At 39.5% G+C, this 22,864-nt stretch overlaps 1 protein-coding gene across 2 annotated transcripts in view; it reads left to right on the top strand.

The window, feature by feature from the left end:
* Window positions 1-22,864, top strand: part of BACH2 (BTB domain and CNC homolog 2) — a 269,574-nt gene that overhangs the window by 195,176 nt on the left and 51,534 nt on the right. For both annotated transcript variants that reach the window (XM_007063041.4, XM_037894482.2), the window contains exon 4: window positions 6,525-6,779. In XM_007063041.4, the coding sequence (XP_007063103.2) occupies window positions 6,537-6,779 (243 nt within the window). In that variant the 5' untranslated portion in view covers window positions 6,525-6,536. The remainder of the gene's footprint in view (window positions 1-6,524; window positions 6,780-22,864) is intronic.

Genomic DNA, 22,864 nt, shown 5'->3' with positions numbered 1-22,864 from the left:
TCACTTAGTTCTATACTTGGTTATTATTCTGTTGGTGTGTTTAATTTTATTTATATTGCAGTCACACCTAAAGGCCTCTAACAAGTCTCAGGGCCATACTGTGCTAGGCGCTATACAAATGTTCAGTAAAATCTAGTCCTGTCCTGAAGGAGTTTACAATCTGTTTTTGCACTAGAACCTATCTACTTTCTATAGCTAATATTCTTCTGTGTTTGTTCACAACTGTACAGTAAGTAAGTGTCCAAAATTCTGTACATATTGATAAATCCCCATCTATCCTAATGTTAGGAATGAATTTTCAGTATTCTCAACTCTAAGCATGTGGAAGAACATACAACCTGGAGGAGTTTGACAGGTCACAATAGATAAACCACCCTCGCAGTGGGATTGGACAGCTTCCATATGTGCTATTCTATAGGGCTGGCCAGAAAACAAGAATTCTGTTTCACAAAAAAAAATTGAGGTTTTGAAATTAGTGTTCATTCCACATTGTTGCCAAATCGTGACCTTTTGAATTGTTTCTGAAAAACAGAGAGACCCCCCCCCCCAACCCCAGAATAGCCAATAGGCCAGTGAGTGGCCTGACCTTCCTGTATGTCCCCAGAAATTCCCTCCCAGACCTTAGAAACCGTTTCAATGAATCAGCATTTACCGACCAAAAAAATATTCTTTCAAAATTCCCAACTAGCTCTATTATTCAACCTGCATAGGCAATAGTGATATGGGATATAAAAACTTTGCTTCTATTCATTGTCCTCTAGTATAGTCCATGATCTCGTTTCTTAAGTATTGAAGAATATTTTTTTATTTTGTGAGGTTTTATCCACTTGTCAATTTACCTTGTGCTTTGCAGCATAGGTTATTTAAACAATACAAGAAGCTAATCACTAAGGACTCAGTTACAAAGGATCTAAGGCCCAGGTACAGTATACTTGGCAGTAGGCAGGCCCATGCAGTCTTGATTGGTCCATTGTTGTATTTTCAATTATCTTTGGTGCTGAAAGAAAAAGACATTAATGTGTCTGAGGATGACCTAGCAAATTACTCCTGCTCTCTAACCTTTTTGAATTGCTAACACGGTTGTAATCTGTAATTACAAAAATCAGTGTGAGAATTGTGGCACTGTATAATTATCTTTCCTGATACATTATTGCTGTATGAATTATTAATCCAAATCACTCTTGTATAGTATTTGTGGCAACTAAGAAGAATAATGTATAATTAAATTTCATTATTTCTAATTTTTGCTGATATTTTATGATGTTGTAATTGATAATTAATTGGTTAAAACACAATACTTGGGAGTTTCATATGACTCTGAACTGTTTGGTGTTCAACATTTATTAATTAAATAATGAGTTCACCGAAGAGACCTTTGTGTATAGTCTACTGTTGTTAGTGAGCTCTCGAAACTGCTGAATTAATCATTAAGTTTTTCAATAGTTTCTTTTAAGGGAATGCAGCAAAGATATAAATGGTTTTATTGATTATAAATTATTCCTTTGTTGTTATGGGAATGTAAATAATTAAGAGCTCACAATAATAGATTTTAATGCTGGTCATTTTTCACAGCTCTAAGGAACTTGTTAACTGATGGGTCAAACTTTGATAGGTTTCCTCTAAGACCAAACTTCTGCTATTATTAAGCAAGTAATCCTCATGGAGCAAGATATTTAGGAGAAAGTGTGGGGATGGGACCTGTTAAACAGTTTCCCTTATTTCCACTTTAGAACTATAGTGCATATTGTCTGAGGCACTAAATGGCTTCCCTCTACAAAGATGTATGGGATTTTTAATCCTGAAAGGAGTATTAAATATTTCTTGACTAGCACTTGAAATAGCTATTTTCGCATGAATTCCCTGTGGTATCTTTTGCAGTCAGTGTAACAGCAGAAAAGCTCAGAATACTGTCTGCATCCTGTTGGATAAGAAATACTGTCAGACAGTTTCTGTGCACTTCTGCTGTGTAGTCTAACTAAGTCTAAGCTGGGATTCTTACTTGTGCTCAAGCAGTTCTTTTTACAGTTATTCATAAGACCCTTATTCTAAGTGATTAGTTTTGAAAAAATTAATTAGAGAATGTAATTTATTAAATGGAGCTAAAAAATACAACACTTCATCAATCCTCTTAACTTGATCAAGAGAAAACTGAGAGGAACCTTTTCTACAGGGCTTAATGCAGTCTCTGTAGTATGTTTGCGGGCATTTCATTGTATTCATTTTGCACTGGATCCAGTGCTGTGATTCTGAATGGTAAATTACACAGTTTCACTTGCTGGCTTTCATGCTAAAATTGAATGTTGTAGTCAAATTGAGGCAACACCCAATAAACCTTTTCTGGTATATTACAGCAGATGTGTTTAGACCAGCGATTCTCAAACTGTGGGTCGCTACCCCCTTTGAATGGGATCACCAGGGCTGATTTAGACTTGCTGAGGCCCGAGATTGAAGCCCGAGCCCCACTACCCAGGGCCGAAGCCAAAGACCGAGAGCTTCAGCCCTGGGTGGCAGGACTCAGGTTGCAGGCTCGCTGCATGGAGCTGAAACCCTTCAGCTTCAGCTTTGGCCCCCCAGCCCGGAGCTGTGGGGCTCGGGGCTTTGGCAAGGCTTAGGAGGGCTCAGGTTTCAGTCCCCCGCTCCTGGGGTTGTGAAGTAATTTTTGTTATCAGAAGGGGGTTGCGGTGCAATGAAGTTTGAGAACCCCTAGTTTAGAGTGTCTGTCTCTCTCACTGTCATATCCCTGACCTAATGCGTGCGCATCATTGCGTAAATAGTCATCTTTGTCTTCATATGGGCCAGATGGTGCCCTCACACAATACTTGAATTAATAAGAGCCTTTTCTGCCTCCCCTCTCCAACATGGTGGTTTGGTATAGAAAGGCTGCCTGGACCCTCCACTTCCACTGCTATAGGACATGGCAACAAATAACTGTCTGGGGTACAAGAAACTATGCTTTTCTTTTCACCTACTAGCCACTGGCTGCACTGGAAATGGCTGGTGGTGACAATCAGTACAGGTCACATTCAAATCAGGGACCTCCGTAGGCGAACACTTTTCCTATCAGTTAAAGGCCTGCTGAGTAACCAGTGGGGAAACACATGGTGATGTTCTCACCATTCCACTAGCTTTATCATAAATATTTTTTAAAAATTTGATAAGAGCAATAGTTAAAGAAGGAAATTACTAACTAGTAACCAAAGAATTCAGTGTTTGATTCACACAAATATTTGCTTATTGTGCTATTACTATACTAAACGGATTGCAACTTAAGGCAAAGTGTCTTTTTTTTTTTTTTTTAAATACTGAAAATATAGTTGATTCTTTTTATCTGCCAGGTTTCAAGTTTCTTGTACAGTTTCAGAATCATCTCAGACATTACAGACATGAGATTTGCCTGAAAAAATATGCATTCTCCATTTAATTGTCATTTGCAACTTTCAGATTTTCCCACTAGATTTTTCTTGTAAAATCTTACATTTCACACCACTTATGAGTGACCACTTAAAACATTATTTTACATTATCATTAGTATCTAAGATCAGTTATACAGAAAGCTGTGAGTGGGCTGAGCTAAGTATCATTTTCTCTTTTACATTACCATAATCCTAATAAAATGATTGCAATCATTTCTGATCATTAATCTCACTTCATGAGAATTTTTGAGTGTAAATTTTCTCAATTTAAGAACACAAACCCATAACAAAAAGTAAAACTGCAGAAAACCAAAATGACACCCCTCAACTGTAGATAGATAGTTGCGTGTATGCCTATAAAAAGACACAATCAAATGAGAGGGTGATGACTGGTATTTAGCACTTCTGAAAATCTAGCCACTTATTTAGGAGCTTAACCTTAGGCACCTAGTGTTGAAAATCTTGGCCTTCATCAGTAAGTGTAAAATAGTCATAAGCATTTCGTTAGGAATTCCCACAGTAGTTCTGAGATTCCAGAGTCAACAATCTGGATGTCTGTATTGAAGCAAGATCTCAGTCATGGTCTCTCTGCTTTACAGAAGTCTAAAACTTTATTTTTATTAATCCATTGCTGCTGTCCCTAATCAGACAGAATATCATCTGTGTATATGGTCTAGAAATTACTTTGGGGACGTTCTAGGGCCTGTGTTATATAGGAGAATCAGAGTAGATTATCACAATGATCTCTTCTGAACTTGGAATTTATGAATTCCTAAAATTAGTTGAGTTGAGGAATATTCTTTGATTGAAAAGGTGAGTATACATTTACGTGTAGAAAACAGGTCCATTCTGAAGCCTTTTCCTGCTAGATTTTTGAATGCATAGGATCTTTTGCAGCATGATGATTGTTAGGAAAAATACATAGATTTCAATCTGGAGCAACAGAAATAGCACTGAATTGAGTTTACCAAGTACAAGTGCCCACAAAACTATAATTATTGAAGTAAAAATTGTCTAAAAGAACTGCTTTTAACAAATGAGGAATTTTGCATCAGTTTCCTACTGTAGATTCAGGTATTTGTAATGTAAACTATATTGTATCAACAATTGGTTTGTAACCATTACCTGTAAAGACTCTGAATCTTCCCTGATAGGTAGGCTTGGAAGGATTAGATTTTTGTCGTTAAATGTTGATTTCACTGTACACACACAAACCAACAACAACAAAATTTCAATGATATCAATGATAATTGAAATTTACAGATAGGCAAAGTAAAAAAAAAAAATTGCTTCTTGAGAACTTATTAGAGTTTGATTTAAGGATATATACTTTGTGTATTTTGATATGTGATGTTGACAATGTGTGTTGTATTGGTTATAAAGCTTTAACTTTTTGAATCTTTGTCTAATGTCAGTAAATTATTCTTGTCTGGATCCTCCCTCTCACCTATAATTTCCTACAACTAATTTGTAATTTGTTAATTTAACTAATTTGTTAATTTGATAATCTAAAAAAATGCTTAACAATAAAGATCAATATTATCCATTGAAATTATCAAAAAATTAAAATTAAAATTAAATTCTGCCTGCCAAGGCTAAATATAGCATAGAATACATTTCCATTGTTTTTCTTGCCACAAAAATTAGAACAAGAAAGCAAAGCAAACAATAAGATTGACTTCAGTACTAAACAGAACTCTCCATAAAGCTATGGAAGGGTGGGGAATAAATTGTTTTAATTATTCAGCTACACATGGGATCCCTCAAGTGATGATGATGATGAAAGTAAGTGAAGAAAAAATAATTTTGTTCAAATGTACAGGGAGTTATATGTCAGGAACAGATCAGGAATCTCCCTGTTTGCACTCTTGCAGTGGATATTGTGCATCATATAAATAGAAATTATTTAACCCATGGTTCTACAAATTGCTAGACAGGGGCAAACTCTTCTGCAACCACATGATACCTTGGTCTTGTCTTCGCTACTGGGGAGATTGACACTGCTGCAATTGATGCAGCGGGTGTTGATTTAGCGGGTCTAATGAAGACCTGCTAAATCGACGGCAAAGCGCTCTCTGGTGGACTACAGCTCCCCCAGAAGAGTAAGGTAAGTCAACTGGAGAGCATCTCCCGTGGATGCAGTGCAGTGAAGACACCACAGTAAGTCAACCTAAGCTGCGTCTACTCCAGCTATGTTATTTATGTAGCTGGAGTAGCGTAACTTCAGTCAACTTATCCTGGTAGTAAAGACAAGCCCCCTCAGTGACTTCACTGCTGCTTTGCCCTGGCTCAGAATTCCTCCCACACATGAGCTTGAAAGACTAGGACCTTGGATTCTTAATTTGGAAAGATAAGAAATAGAAACTACTCTTGCTTTCTCCATAAATGTCTTAAACAGCGAATGAATTTTTATTGCTTCAGCCACACCTGGTAATAAATTAATTCTAAATTCTCTGAAAGTCTTTCACACACCCCCATTGATCTTTAAAACTAACTAGATCTGTTTCTGAGACAATAAGAAATGAGATCATCATAGTTAGGTGGGTTCTTTCTGTCAAGTACAGCTCCCGGCTCCTTCTCAGTTAAGCCTGGGTTTTCAGTGTAAATTCCAAAAGCACTGCCCACCTGAATGTATACATCTCAACTTAAATGTCACGCTTCTTGCCATAACACAACAACAGAAGGACAAGGGTCAAAATCTGCTCTCTCTGTGGAAGACCCAATATTCTCATATTTTTATTTTTCCTATAATTTTCCAAAGTTTTATGTGTAATTACTTAAACAATTAAAGAATTAAGTATTTATTTGTAGTCTTTTATTTGTACACATTTTGTGGACTAGTCTGAAGTCTAGTTTGATTTTATATTGGGCGGGGGGAGCCTACAAAGTGGGGTAGAATAAAGGCTTGTAATGTAAACGTCTTTCCAAGTAGCTTTTCTGAGTTCTTTGTTCAGACTAAGAATTAATGTGCTGATCAGCAGTTCAGCAGTTTGCTGCCTAGATCTTGCAGGACGCAAATTATGATGTTGTCTCGCTCTTGCTGTTAAAATTGTGATCGTTGTAATAACTCTTCAGCAATATCTCTCCTTATTGTTGCTATTTCTATTTTAGGGTGTGAACGGAATGTCTGTGGATGAGAAGACTGAATCCCCCATGTATGTGTATGAGTCAACAGTCCATTGTACCAATATCCTCCTGTGCCTAAATGACCAGCGGAAGCAGGATATTCTCTGTGATGTGACTTTGATTGTGGAGGGGAAAGAGTTTCGAGCCCACCGGGCTGTGCTGGCTGCTTGCAGTGAATACTTCTTGCAGGCGCTGGTTGGGCAGACGGAAAATGACCTGGTTGTCAGCCTGCCAGAGGAGGTACAGTATGTCATTATTCCTCTGTTATAAAAACAAACCCATCTTACATGGCAGTAATGGTGTACTCGCTACTAGTCAGCTAACCCATCAAGGTCTTAAAAGATAAATCCAAATGTAGCACAGATTCTAGGATCTGACTCTCCGTGACTGTTGCTTTTTTCTGTTTTGGTGGTTAAGAATTGTTGGATGCCCCTTGAGAGTTAAAGAATGAATGTATTTACAGAGCCATCTCTGCTGGAAAAAAGCAGCCAGCATTTCAAACCAGTTACTATAGCAAAGCTTTAAAATGTTTGAGCTCCCTTTTCTCGCCACTGCTGAAAGAGTAGTACCCAAACAGAGGTCACTTAATGACTATAGCACCATTCAGTATGTTATGTGGACCCTGATATTCTTCTGGTTTTCTAGACAGGAAATTTAAAAGGGCCATTTGGCTCTGAGAAAGTGGGTTATTGTTTAAAAATCATTTGTATTGTCACATTATTTTGGGTCTCATTGCCACCCTCCCCGTTTCAGCAGTGAGTATTTTGGTTCTTGTTCCTTTCCCTGTATTTCTCACTGAGCATTGTTTCCTTTTTCTTCCGCTCATCACTGGTATGATATTTTACTGCCTCAAGCCACGTGATTTATGCTGAAAAAATGTGCTGAACAAATTATTTTGGAAAATAATTTCGTAGGTGTTAAAGATATAGAATGGCCCAAATAGCAATGGACAGAGGGCATTAAAGACCAAACTCACTGGAAAGCTTACCTTTTGTTGTTTTCCCATGAAATAACACCTGCTGGCTCCCACTACATTGTGATTCCCTAGCATGCATCAATCTGACTTAACAGCTACACAGGCCTTACTTGTGGCTTTGCCATGAGGATATGTTGTGTTGGACTGAAACCGCTGGACACATCAGAGTCACAAAATACTTTGCTTCCCACTGCTTTGTGGTGGACATACACTATGCCAGGTAACTCACCTGGTGCACTGGGGCTGCTATGTCCTCTTGCTCTCTTGTACAGGCATGCAATGGTAGTAAAGATGATATCTATGGAGTATCAGAGGAGCATGAAGCTACCTGATCGGTAGGTAAATGGTGTTCCAGGGTCTGATAAGAGACTAATAAATTGTTTCAACATTAATTACTTTATACCCATTGGAATTAAAATAACATTTTAAAAATGAGGCCATTTACATAAAATTTCTACGTACCTGATTCCCTGTGGGCTGGCTCTACTGAGGCACCATTTATTGTTGATATTAAAACAATTATTAACAACAATAATACTGTAGCTTTGATGTTACATCATGGTACAAATTAGTGAATAACAGTGGAAGTCAGTGAATGTAACTTCATGAGTCCTGAAACTAAAACAGTAAACTTCAGTCAGTTATTGAATGCCCCTTTGCCTCTGGCTCCTTCAGATAATTTTGTGTCTAACTTCTTAGCTCTTGTCTTTAAAATATATTTTTTAGGTTGTCTCTAAATTTCTTGGCTTTTGAAGGTTTAAATTTACCTTAAAGCATGTTTAGTTGTACATCACCTTTGTGTTTTAAGGCAGTCAAAAAGCTGCACCTTGAGCAGTACAGTTGTCACTTAAACCATGTCAGAGATTAGAATAGTCTTGCTATTCGTTATATTTCTATACCGTATTATTGCCGGTTATGCTGATTTACACACAGCTTGATTGAAATAGATGATGCAAGTACCGGATTAATTTCAACGTGACTTTGCAAACTAAAAATAAAATGGGGTAAAAAATAATTCATCATAAATAAGCTGTAGTCCAGTGCCATTTCGTTAAGATTTCATTCATATCATATAGGACACACTAGTACCTGCATTATGTTTCTACACAATGTTAGTTAATAATCTTAGTACGGAAAAACCTATTTAACTTAGTGGTGTATGCAATCTCTTTATTGCAAAGCAACTTTTGGTAGTTTTTTACAAAAGAGAGAATATGAAACATACCTAGTGACACGGCTGTTAAAATATAAAGACTATTCCTTCCACATAAGTAACATCATTCTAGCCATACATGATTTCTATTATGTACAGTCACCATTAAAATAAATAGTATAAGCATTATTTTCAGGTTAATATGAGACTGTTACTTAAAAAAAATAAGCAAAATGCAAAACAGCTGTAGCGATTTAGGACTAAATTCTCTGCTACCATACTCCATTGAAGTCAGTGGAATTATACCAGCAGAGAATCTGGCTTTTAATACTTTCCAGTGGTCTGAAAATATAAAGTACTATGTAAGGGATAAGTGGTGTTAGTTTTTCATTGACGTAGATTTATTACATGGCAACAGGGTTTTACTTCTTTTAGATTGACTGAGATAATGCTATTTCAGTCAGAGCAGGGATACGGTATAGGTACTTGTTTCTTACATATGTAAATCCCTGTGCTGACAGGCTAAGACGTCTGGTTTGTTCAATCACTGGTTTACTTGAATAAATATATGTATGTAAATTCTTTAACTTTAATTGTCCAACAACCATTTTTAACCAATTGGAGCACAAGGATATGCATAATCACAGTACAGTAATTTCTCAGTTACTATAGGGTGCATATGCAGATTTCTCTACTTTTGTTGGCTGTTCTAATGTGGCTGTTTTGATAGACTCCTATACTTTATATGTTTGAAGCTGTATGCCATCATCAAAGATGGCTGCCTGGGCTTCTTGCTTCCTTTAGCAGATCAAAAAACCTTCAAATTTTGCAAGAGGGGTCAGGAAAATACGACAAAGCATTTAATTACACATTTATTATGATAATTTTGTAGTCCTTCTAGTTCACTAGGTAATACCTGTATCCTAGGCAAAGAAACTTTTCAGACTCAGAGGTTTTCTATAAACACTTAATGCTGTAGTGTTTTTAGAAAAGGCTAATTTACTTTGAGATATAGTTGGTACCACAAGAACAAAAGTACCCTTAAGTTATCCTTTTTAAATAGCCCTGATGGCTCAAAAACTCACTAAAGGGTAAGAAGCACTTGTAATATAACAAAAATATTTCTAAACCAGCCACACAAGCATCAAGTTTTAGGTTCTCTTTGTGCTTTGAAATGTCAGAAATGTGAAATCATAAAAATAGGAGTTAGTGCCAGTGAAGGCTTAAATGTGGCACTGGTGTACAGAAAAGCATAAAATCAGTTGCCAACATACTTACCTAATGTTAATACTTAGCTCATCTGAGTTGGGTTGTTTGGTTTTGTCTTATTAAACAGAAGCTTATTTTTAACTATCCAAAAAATAAATCTTCCTTTGAAGACTAAGTTGCAGATTTGTTTTCTGTTTAGAAGCTGGAATTAGGTCATCTGGACCCTTCTCAAATTTATAATGGTTGTCTAGTTTAAACAATGGATGGACTGATTTAAAATCATTTGTGTTTTTTAAAAAATCCATTCATTTCTACCATATTGAAATTAATGAAATATCATACCTTGCCTACCCACAGAAAGTGGAACTGGTTTAATTGAAATTGTTTTTTAAACCAGTGCAAACCATTGTGTTAGATGCTCTTATGTTGCTTTAAGAGTAGCTTATTTTGGTTTAGTTTAAACCTTTTCCTAATCAACTTAAGCCAAATTAGTACAGGCTATTTTTATATCAACTCAAGAGTATCCACACAGCCTTTTACATTGGTCCAACTAAATTGATTTCAGATAACACCATTAGTTAATTTGCATATAGACAACCCTTAGAAAAATGAGCATGTAATAAATCCATAGATTGTTGCAAAGTAGAATTATTAAGAACCACGTCTATGAATGTTAATTTTATAAAAGTTTTCCTCTCACTTGATTTTATTTGTTCTCCAAAAATTGTACATTTATTTTTTACTGTCCTGTTTTTCAGTAGTTTTCTGTTAGGTTCTTATCCTAGCAGCTCTTGTTAAAAGTGAACCTAATTAATTCTTTTCTTGGAAAATATTAAGTTTCTAAAATTATTCATTTGATCCATATCCCTAACTGTTGTGTTTTATTTAATCACAGAAACTGGTCTTCCTTCCTTTAACAAGGCACTTAATTAAGCTTTTAATTCACGATAAGAAGTTAAATATCACTTGGGAGTTTTTTTAATGGCTTCCACTTCCCATCCAGATTACAAAAAATAAGGTGTGATAGAGAGACATACGTGGCTGTCAGCCAAGGGTATTGTAGGTCATGCCAATATTAGCTGGCAGCAGGCCATTATCCAATTAACATTGCTTCATCACTGCAAGTAATAGCTCTTCAGTAGATGATTGAGTCATTCATGCTGTATTGGCACTGTACTTGAGAAAGAGCCAGTACTTCTAAGAATAGGTTTCTTTTTCACTGTTATTACCTGCCTTGCTTTGCCAATAAAAGTGCAGGGGCATTTAGTCCCGTCTAGAAGCCAAAAGGTGAACAGAAGAAAAGCATTGATTACATATCTCATTTCTCTTTGCTTCCTGAAAATTGAGACTTCACTTAAACTCTGAAAGTATTTAAAAACAACTGTCACAAGAAAATGAGAATCCCAAGCTAACATAACCAAAGCCAGAATCCACAGGTCTGCTTTCAGTTTTGTCTTTTCTTTTAGATTTTAGTGTTTGGAACAAATTTTAGGAACTCAAGAAGGCAAATCCATTAAGAGTCTTAGGTAACTTTTTTGAATGCTACGGAATTCTCTCTGGCATTTTTGACTTGTAAGTGTTAGATGCAAGAACCTGGAATGGCAGGTTTGTCTCTCTACCAACTGACCAACAGGTACGACTGGCATTATAAGAATGATTTTCTCCTTCTCAATTAACTTTTCTATCTGCATCCTTTTCCTCCCTTGAATCTGTTTGATCTTGTGGTTCCCAGTGCTTCTACTGTCTGAAGTGGACTTTAATGTCAGAAAAAATCCACAGGTGATGCTGAGTGGTTAAATAAGCATTTCTGCGGCTAATAAGCACCACCAGGAGAGAGAAAGAAATGTCGTTTTCTTTTGTTTTTTACTATTCAGAGAATGATGTTTAGAAGTGAGATAACTCACACTACGTAGTAAATGCCTTTGCCTTCATAAAGGCTTTTGCCCTTAACCTGGGGCCCATTGTAAAATTTGCCATTTTTCCTTGATGACCAGTCTCTAAAATCTGTCATCTGTTTCTTTAATTTTCATGGACTCGCTCCTGGGGTAGTTAATCTTTCCAAGGAGAAATGCAAAGGAGAAATGCAGGCTGAGAGAGAGATTCAGGCTGCCAAAGGCTGAGTATGCTGGAAAGTTAATGCATTCAGCACCTAGGGTGGGATGGAACCAGGCATCTAACCTTAGTATGTTTCTTAACCAATAGCAATGAGAAATACTGGCAGCTGTTAGTTATCCATGCCAGCCTGCCGGCCTGAGGAAAAAATGCTTGGAATTAGCCAACAAAAGATGAATAGATGAATTGGGTTCAGGAGAAAATCAAAGGCAGGATGCAGGAGGTGAACTATTACAGTACCCTGATGGCTGAAGGAGATTACTATTCCTTTTTATCTTTATAGAAATAAACAGTATTCGCTTACTGTGCCTCCTTTCTCTCTGGGTGCACTGTGTGTACATATGAATATAATATTTTTAAGGAATTCATTGACTGGCCTTTGGAGGAAGCTCCTCGGGAGCTTGGAATGGAAGGGTTCTGTATAAATGTGGAAGCGGAAAGACAATGTGAGGATAAAATAATCTGCATGATGCCTTGTTCCTCAGTTGGGGAGATACTGTCCATTGATGGACAACTACAAATGTCCTCTTCCCTTGGTACTCCAAAGAGCAACATTAGGAATATCTAATGTTAACTCTCAGAGAGTAATAGGCTTTAAAGCAGTAGTCCCTTTTCATGTCTGCATCAGCTATTAATGTTCTTTGCAAATCACAATCGCTGGCTGGAATAATTTCTGTCATTGACTCAGCAGACTGCACTAATCTGACTTGCATCCGCTACCCCTGACCCCTCTGTTTGCAGAGCTGTCTGTGGAATGACAAGAGTTACAGCCATCAAACCCTCAAAGCTACTAATAAAGCCAAGCCCTATACACATTCATATTTCATGAGCCTGAGACCACTAGTGCCATTCTCATTAATGCTCAAGCATGGAAACCACTTCTCTTAAGGATTTTTACTTTGCATTCAGTTTTATAGATTCATTGTGTGGGATATGTACCATTGTTTAGATTCATTCACTGCACACACATCAGTGAATCCAGAAGAACTACTGCAGTGTGCACTGGAGAGTTATATTGGGAATAATGTTTAGTACACATATAAATCTAGATGGGTTTAGTAGCATGACTCTGGGCCAGGAGAACTGACAAGGACATAGCAATATATATAATTTAATACAGAAAATTAAATCATAACTCCCTCTCTACCTCCTTCCCTGAAAACTGCAAGAAAGTACATATTTAAATCTGAAATTCCAGCCATATCCCACCCATTTGTGGCTGGGCATTGTAGAGCACTCGAGCATTGTGTGATTTCACATATCCTGCATGATGCTATAGCTGTCCACAGTGGAATGGAACCTGAATGCTTTGATATTGGCTGATATATAGCCACTTCGTGGATGTCATGACTGCCTTTACTTTTGTATGTGCAACTTCTGTGTCAGTAGTTAGCTTCTGATCTCTTCTGATGAAGAAAAATGAAGTGTGTTCCTGTTCTGATCCACTGCATTATGAAGAGAACTAGGTAAAAACACATACTAAGGAAAACATTTCGAAGCTTGGAAGTAATTGCTTTCCCTCCCCCTGGTGGTGGTATGTGCTTTTTTTTTTTCCTTTTTCCTTTTCAATGACATAAAAACTCACTACTGAAATAAAAATGAAAAATAAACACATAATGCCAGTTCACCACTAGTGTCAGTGGGCGCAACCCCATTGCCTTTGTTAGAGTTGCACCCCTTGTGCCAGTGGTGAATTTGGCTGATGGGATTTAACATACTGTTGGAAAGACACCGTGTAAGGTGCAGGCTCTCTTGCTTGTAAATCACAAACACAATTTAAAAGGAGCCCTGCCAAATAGTTGCTACTTGAAGAGAATGGTAAATGCATGGGTAGTGATAGGTATGTATTCTTGTATAACAGTAGGGATGTCCTATTTTATTTACATTAAACATTTGGGAATGGATAGCATGCATGAAAATAAGATGGCTGTAAAATGTTGTTGCTTTCCTTCTTCAGTACAGTATTGTTTAACTCGCTTCCCTTGCAACTCTAAAGGTCTTCTCCATTTCCCCCCCTTATACACCTGCTTCCTTCCTTCCCTTTCTAAAAGGCATTGCCTTTGTTTGTGACCATGTTGTGGTGCAGCAGGACTATCAGCTCTTCATAGAGCCCATAAACACCATTCTTTTTGTGTGCCAGAAGGGATTTATAGAGGGCTAATCATGTGGCAGCGTGATCTAAAGTCCGTGGAAAGATTCCCATTGACTTCCACTGGGCTTAGACTCAATCCTGTAGGGGGACCTTCCCTCCCAGTGCTGAGCACACCACCTCATCAGCATGCCTAGGAACTCAGGATAAGAGTATCTTACCCTTACATAGCACGTTTTGTCACAAGGGATCCCTGAGTGCATTTCAAACTGCATTGGCTAATCATCTCAGTTACCATTGAAATGCAGCCCCTTCTGGGATTAAACATGACAGGTTCTGGGGTTAAACATGACATAGCAGCGGTCCACAAAAATTAAGAATGGGAAGTGAAGAATATCATATCCAGTCTGAAACTGAAGTGCAGTGTGTAGGTGGGCAGAATACAACTTACCCGTATTGGAATTTGCAAAGGACACTGAGGTAAATGCACCTCTTATGAATAATACAATAGGGTTTTTAATGATTGCAAGTAGACAAGTGCTCGGTTTTTTGCATTGTGCTGCATAGTGCCCCATTCCACCATGCTGGGGCTTTGGGCCAGTACTAAATCATCATCACTGCTTCTTGCAATATCTATGGGTTTTTTTGAGGTCTCCTATCCAAGTACTGACTCAACCTAACTCTGCTGAAAGCTGTGTTGCGAGGCTTCAATTTGGGAGATACATGCTGGAGGTCTTATGCAGTCAGTAGTAAAACATCCAATTTTCTAAAACTTACAGATGATGATTTTTCAACACAAAAGGTATTGCACTCAACACAAGGTAACTGATCTGGAACTCATCATGATAAAGATGGATTAATCACTAAACTGAAAGTTGGTGGTTTCCTAGGGATCAGTCATCGGGATAAACAGATAGTCCCAACCAGTAGTATAAATATATATAGATATAGGTATATAAATGCTTTGTGCTTCAAAAGGGTTAATTTCCCAAATCTGAGGAAACTTATGTGTTACATCAGTAGGGGAGGACTAAGTTAGATGGAAAAGGGGAACGAAAATTAGGAGCTCTTAAAGAAGAGTTTTTACAAGCTTACCAAAAAGATACAATTCTACAATCAAGAAAGAGGACAAGTGTGGGTAAAAGCCCCGTCCTGGTTCAGGGGCAATGTGAAGGCCACAGTTAGAATAAAAAAGCAACATATAACAAATGGGAAAAAGGCAAAATAGATAGCAATCAATATCAATTGGAAGTTACAAAGTGTGGAAAATTGATAAGGGAAGTGAAGGTCATTAGGGAAAAATGCATGGCTGGCCAGGCTAAGGACAATAATATCATGACTGGGGCTTGAGCAATCATATCTAGTGGTTGGAACAAGAGACAGCACAGGAAGTTAGTAACCCAAGCCAAGAGTCAGAGCCTGAGTCAGAGTCAGGAGTCATGCCAAGGGTCAGAGTTGGAGTTGGGAGGCAAACCAAGAGTCAGGCAAGAACCAGGAACAGGTCAGGAAAGCAGGAACCAGGAGCAAGGTAGGGAAGCCGGAACCAGAGATGAGTCGGGAAAGCAGGGCTCAGGAGTCAGGTGAGAAGGCAGGGTCCAGTGTATCAGCCAGCCTAGAATTCACCCAGTTGCACGGACAACTTCCTGTGCCTGCTTCTGACTAAAATAGCTCAGCTGGACCAGTCGTGGGGCTGGGCACTCCTCCACTCAGAACTTCTGTGCGTGGTGCCTTTGGTGGGTCTGGAGTTCCAGTAGCCACTCAACCCACCAGTTACTCATGGGCTCCTGTACGACACCTAGGATATGAAGGTTGCCTGGGGACCCATGGATCCTCACAAATGAAAATGATTTGTTTTAAAGTATATTAGCAACAAAACAAATCCTAGCAATGGTACATAGATGGAAATATGAAATACTTCTGCCTTTCCTGCATCAGTCTTAACAATTTTAATAAGTATTTCTGCTGTGCATTGGATATACAGGATGATGTACTCGTATCATGAGAGGATGATGAAGTACCTCTAGTCCATTAGTAACTGAGGAGGATGTTGAAAAACATCTACGAGGGATAATCATTTTTAAATCAGCAGGCCTGATTAACTTGCACACAGGAGTCCTAAGGAGTTGGCTGAGGAGATCTCTGGCACTAATGTTAATTTTTAATAATGGAAGACCAGGGAAAAGTGCTAATGTTGTGCCAAGATTCAAAAAGGGCAAGCATAATGACCTAGCTGTGGGCTGGTTAGTCTGACTTCAGTCCGTATAAAATAAGAAACCCCTTTTGCCATTCCCTGCCTAAATTTCCTCACCACTCCTGAGCATTCTTTGGAATTTAGGTCTGTGCCTTTTCTAGGTTCCTGGTACCTTCTGCTGGGATGCACTTCTCCAGCTCTGGGCTTCTGTTCCGAATCAGAGTGTCTCTCTGACCTCTGCAGTCAGCTTCCTTCAGCTTTGACTGGTCCCACAGTTCCTGGTTCCCTCTCCCTCCTAAAGCCTGCTTCCTTATGTGCCTCTCTCTCTTTGAGTCCCTTCTACATTTTTAAATGGAAGTTAGGAGCCTGGGTACCTTTGTGGACCTGGACCTTTTTCGCCTGCTGCAGAAATTCCATAGTTCCTCTCCCCATCCCTGCAGACAAGCTGGATCAAACTAGATCTCCTAGGCATCAGCCAGCCCATTGTTCTAGGGTGCTCTCATTTGAACAGGAACCATTCAGGTTACCGACTCTCCATTGTCCTTGGTCCAGGGGCAGTGGAACTGTGGGGGGTGAAAGAAGATGTGAGACAGTGGGGCTTGATCTGTTTCTGCCCCCACATGTTGTTCTGCTACATATTCTGGGAACCAGTGTTCTCTGTAAAAAAAAGACATGGAGGCGAGAGCAGGACCCACAGGACTGGCCTGGGGATCATAGGCGCTGACTCCACGGGTACTCTGGGTCTGAAGCACCCATGGGGAAAAATTGGTGGGTGCTCTGCACCCACCAGCAGCTCCCCACCCCGCCCCCCCTTCCCAACTTGCCTCTACCTCCGCTCTGTCTCTGTCTCCTCCCGTGAGCGCGACACATGCCCGCTTTTCCCCCTAGTTCCCAGCGCTTGTGCCGCAAAACCACTTTTTCGCACGGCTGGGGAGGAGGGGGATCGCAGCGCAATTGGGGAAGAAGCGGGGCCAGGGCAGGGATTTGGGGAAGGGGTCCAATAGGGGGCGGAGTTGGGGCAGGGACTTTGGGGAAGGGGTTGGAATGGGGGTGGGGAAGGGGTAGAGTTGGGGCCGAGACTTGGGGGGGCGCGATCACCCACCGGTGTCAGGGAAAGTTGACACCCGTGCTGGGGAGTAGAAAGGAAAAAGGGTGATGGGGCTGGGAGCAGCTTTCCCCTTGTGGCCGGCGAGAGAGAGACAAACCACTGGAACCACCCCTTCCCAGCTTAGAGTTGGCTGCCCACCCCCTGCCAACTCTTAGTAGCTCCCTCACTCCAGTTGTATTAATTTAGATGGAATATATGGGTTAAAGGTGCTAACATAACCCAGTCACTGTCCAGCATTAAACAGCGTAAAACAAGGTATACAAAGATTTCAACCTGCTTAGTACTACGGCAAACACACCATTAAAAATCCTTTTAACTTTTGATTAAAGATACAAAAAAGAAGGAAAAACAGATAAAGCATTTGAAATGTAAAATATTATATAAGAGTTTCATTTTAACAGCATCCCTTGTTCCCTTTCCCTTTAGCTGTAGACAGTTTTTAAAAAGAAAACCCTCCTGTTATTTGACAGTCAAAGATAATAATAATTGTCCTTTTTGGGGAAAAGAGGAGACATTAATTGAGATGGGCTGGACATATCATTGCTTCTGCTGTTAAAGTCCAGTGTTGTTACATCCCAGGTGGTGTTTGGGAGCAGGTAGGGGTAGTGACGTCATCAAGATCCCTCTCTCTAGCCTGGTTTAGTCAGGACTCCTCTCAGGATCAGGATGGCGAAGGCCCTGGTCCCAGGAGACAGTGTTAGTGGCAGCCATGATGGTGAAGCTCTTTCCATAAGCCTCCATCTGTTTTCTTTGTTTGTTTGCATACTTACCCCACAAAATATGACCTCCCAATTTTAGCTCATCAACTTCAGGTTCACATCTACTGTTTTTAACAAGCATAATTTCAATACAGTCATTGAATCATATCAACTTGGATTTTTTTTGGTTTAGACTAATCTAGCTGCATTGTCTGGTTCTCTTGCACTTGATACAATGTTCAGCTTTGTAAGCAACTTGACCTATTTTTCAGGTTTATTGTAACATCTTATGAACTTTCGCATATTTTTTTTTAACAGTTGAGCTCACAATAGGGATAAATTTGTAGGCACAGTTGTCACAACACTCCTCATGGAGAGGACCCACTCATATCACCCTCCTATCCCTCTGCCGCTGCATTCAAAGCAAGCTTCCATCACCCATGCCCTGGTCTGGAAGAGATGTGACACCAGCCTAGGGTAACCAATCTACAGGGACAGTCCCGATATTTGGGGCTTTGTGTTATATAGGCACCTATTACCTCCCACCCCCTGTTCCGATTTTTCATACTTGCTGTCTGGTCACCCTACACCAGCCCTGATAGCAGATGGCTGATTCCATATCCACTGAGGCATTCAGTGGTACAGCAATTTCAAAATCAACTAGAATTCATAATTGGTCCATATACAGGTTCCCCAAACTGTCAAACCTGGATTGCCAAATTCTTTGTCAAATCCAGGCTCAGAAAGAAACTTGATTTGTTTAAATCCAGCTGTGTTCTTAGGAATACATTTTAGAATGTAGATGCTTAACTGTAAGCATCTAAGTTAATTTTTTAAATTGTTTTTATTATTCATTTGTATTGCAGTAGTGCCTGGGAGTCCCATGTATGGTCAGGAGCCCCATAGTTCTAGGCACTGTACAAACACAGGACAAAAAGCCAAAGAGATTAGCAGTAGAAGTAAATGAAGGTTGTGGGTGTTCAACACCTCTTCAGATCAGCCCACTTTTATTAAGGGACCTAACTGTAGGCATCAAGTTGTGATACATTTGTGCTTGGTGTGTTCCTAATCAGCTTTCCTCTAGCCTCAGTTTCTTCCTTTCAGCAGCTACTGATCCTACCAGGCACTGTCTAACAAGAAAACATCTTCCTCATCAGAGACTGAGGAACAGGGTAGGATGTCTATGTCTCATTCACAGCACTCTGTAGTCCCTTATGCAGATAATTCCATGGAGATTAAGGTTTAATAAATTAAATGATCTATATCACACTTCACAAACTTCAGTCTCCATCTAGGGTAAAAGCCCCTTACGGCTAGTGCTCTTTGTAACAACAGGGCAAAGGAGAGCATTGCCTCTCTATCCATCCTCTTTGTTAGTCAAAGGATCTGAGATGCCTCTGAAGCACAGTTAACCAGAACCTGTAAGTCAATAAGAAACACTGAAGTGTATGAAGGGGACTGGACTAGAAGACCTCTCGAGGGCCCTTCCAGTCGTATGATTCTGTGAGCTTACTGCTAAGAGCATAAAGGTTTGGCAGGTATTCCCCAAGGCAGTCAGTCTGTACCTCCTCTTTTGCCCTATTGTCCAATTTATTTTGATGGTCCCCTCTGTGTTTTGCTAAAGCCAGCTCAGTGTAGGATTCAGGAAATACACTCTTCTAGCTAGGATGGCCATTATACTATTCTAATATTATCAAGGCTGAAGGTATAGTAGATGTCCATTCTGCTCTCCAATGAGCAATTTCAAATCCATGCTTTCTAAAAGTGCCCATAAGGCCCTGGTTGGTGCTTAGTTGTTTTAGAATTGTTATTACCAAATTTTCAAAACTGGCTCCCTAAATAATGCACAGACCCATAGTGTTTATATGCACAAAATGGGTAAGCATGTGACCTTTGTTTCATGTTCAAATGTAAATATGGTGCCCATGCAAATTTTGTAAATGAAACTTCAACAATCAGTTTTGGAAATGTTGGCTCCTGATGACTTGATCAAGGATTTTCTCAGACTGGCAGCTAGCAATGTGGAGATATGTTTTGTCCAGCAATGCTTTTGGCAGTATATATGGGGAGGTGATTTTATTTTTAAAATTTAGACTTGTGGTCTGCAAGGGGTCCAGACTATATGGGGACAGCTCTGAAAGAAGATTGAAAACAAAACATCCCTTCCATCTAAGACAGACAGCAACAGCACATCCTTGTGAGTGCTTGGACTATGTCCCCTTACCACCACCCACACTCTTCTGAGAAAATTTTCCAGTCAAGAGGCTCTTGATCAAGTAAAAACAGAGTAAGTTGAGTTATTTCCTGTTCTTTCAAAGGTCAGGGCTCATGCCAAAGGCCTTTCATGAGAGGTCAGAATTTGTCTTTTCACACCTTTTTCAGCTTCCCTTCCACATCCAGGGAGGAGTAAAGCATACTTTCAGCTTCCAGAAGGACTGAGAGTGAGCCCCATTAGGTAAATAGATCCTTTAGGTTGTTTAATCTGGCTATTTAATTAAACTAGTCTTTATCTTCCCTATCTCACCCAGTGGCGTCTAAGTAAGGCCTTCTTCATTCACACATAAGGGATTTCTGAATGAGCTGTTTAATCTTGTGGATGTACAACCAAATCAGCCAGTTCCTAATCCTGGAACATGTCTGTTTGCAGAAGACTGTGTATGTTAAGCCAATGCTAGATTTAAAATGTCTGAATAAGCCTGTCACACCCAAGAAACTAGAAATGGAGATTCTGCAGTCCACTCTAGGTGCTGTCTATCAATTGTACTTTCTCATCTGTTAACACTGAAGATACATGCTTTCATTTGCCCAGTTTATGTAGTCACTGGCCAATGAGTAGAAATGATATCTAGACAAATGTCCAAACAAGTGAAGAATAAAAGAGGAGCTGTCCCTGAAGAATAGGGGACAAGGAAGGGGAATATGGGGCATGCTCCAAACGGACATGTTCACACATACAAACCCATCAGAACAATCAGTAGCAGGAAAAAGAGTAGCTTGCAAAGGTTGCAGAAGTGTTTACCTTCAAGTATGGCTCCAATCTAAACTAGACTTTCTGCCCCACTCTCACTAAACCTGCTCATGTGAAAGATTCTGAACAAATAACTGAGTGACAGTTATTTTTGTTCCAATTCTTCTTTTGCAGGGTTTTCTACACTCTGATCTAGGAACCCTCAAACTGAAGACCTAGCATGTGAGGGGATAGCCAAGTGGACTGTCAAAGACAAGAAGTTCCAGTCACATTCTCATTCTCTTTCTTTGTCTTCATCTTGTTCACAGCCAAAGAGATTCTGGCTAGAACCTCTGATATTCTCACTATCCTGGACTTCATCCAAGAAGATCTGTAGAACAGGCTGGCTCTACACTTCTTAAGCAGCTATTAGTGCTCTTCACAACAGGCTTGCAAGGGCTTAGACTAGATCCCATCCTCTTATGCCCAGATGCTCTGAGATATCTGCTATTGGAGTAGCAATTTAGTTTTAAAGCAGATTTTTGTTTTCTTGAATATGGGATGAGGTCTCAGATCCTTTGAAACTGTTTTTCCTGATAGCAGTTGCTTTGGCCAAGAAGGTGGGAAAACTTTATAGTCATTTCTTATCATTGCACCTCGTCCCTCTTCTCAGAAAGTTAAATTGGTCTCAGTCTCTTCACCTGTCTCAATCTCTTCCTTTAAGGAAGGTTTTCAGATTTCACTGTAACTAGAATTTGGGAGAAGAAAAGACCTACTCTCACTTGCAATTGGAGAAGAAGAAAAGGTGATTGCATCTTGGATGTCTGCAGAACACTTCCAGGATATCTTCAAAGACCTAAACAATTAAAGAAATCAGATGCCTCGATATTATTATTGTCTTAAATTTACTTATTAAAAATTTTAAAAGGAAGAAATTATTCCATATTCAACCCATAATCTAAGTATATTTTGTGTGTATGTATATTTACTTGTAGCGTATACAGTTCTATCTAGTTGGATTCTAACCTCTTCAGAGCAGGCTCCATTGTAGTCTGTTTGTTATTTATTGAGCTCCAACGTGGTGCTCGGCATAGTACAAAAAAACAATCAGAAGAACTAGACGAAATTTTCAGTCTTTGATATTTGCCCAGGTCACACAGATGAAATCTTCAGCAAACCCCAAAGTGCTTTGTTTGAGATTGCTTTAGAGAGCTCTCATGAGCTGGACTCCACTTTATGAAGGGTATGTGCACCCTCTGGTCAACTCCCCTCCATCTCTGATGAAATTGAACTGCACTCATTCCACTGTGTGTGGGAAGGGCTCCCCATCCTAGAGCTGTGTATAGGATTTGTACTTCACTGCTCATGTGGGAAGCAGCAAGTCCCTACCCACTGCGTGGTCTCAACATTCTCATCCTGTTTATGTCCATAACACTGGTACTCAAAATCTGTTCAACAACACTAGCATCGACAGTCACATAAAAATATGTTATGGGGTGGGAAGCAGGGGTTGGGTTTGAAATTATGTAGCCCCAAATGTATTAAAGTTGCTTTTTTATTAACGATTGGTTTTATTTATTGCCTTAATTCCTCAGAGTGGTGGTGCTGTATAGACCTATGTGTTATCAACTAGGCATCCTCCCCCTTTTAGAAGCAGACTGCAGTCAGCAACGCCTTGGGTGACCATGAAGTGAATTATCAGTCATTTGATGTTTAAGTGGATGATTAGCTCTACACACTTCACTAGTGCTCGGTTTTGACAGTGATTTTTCAAGGTCCTTAAGAGGCCTATGGCAAACAAAGTAACCTTGGCAAGATCTTCTACTACACACTGCCCTTCCC

This window comes from Chelonia mydas, chromosome 3 (assembly GCF_015237465.2).
Source record: "Chelonia mydas isolate rCheMyd1 chromosome 3, rCheMyd1.pri.v2, whole genome shotgun sequence".
Lineage (NCBI taxonomy): Eukaryota > Metazoa > Chordata > Testudines > Cheloniidae > Chelonia > Chelonia mydas.
Note: the sequence above shows the minus strand (reverse complement) of the source record. Positions and strands in the feature narration are given on the sequence as shown.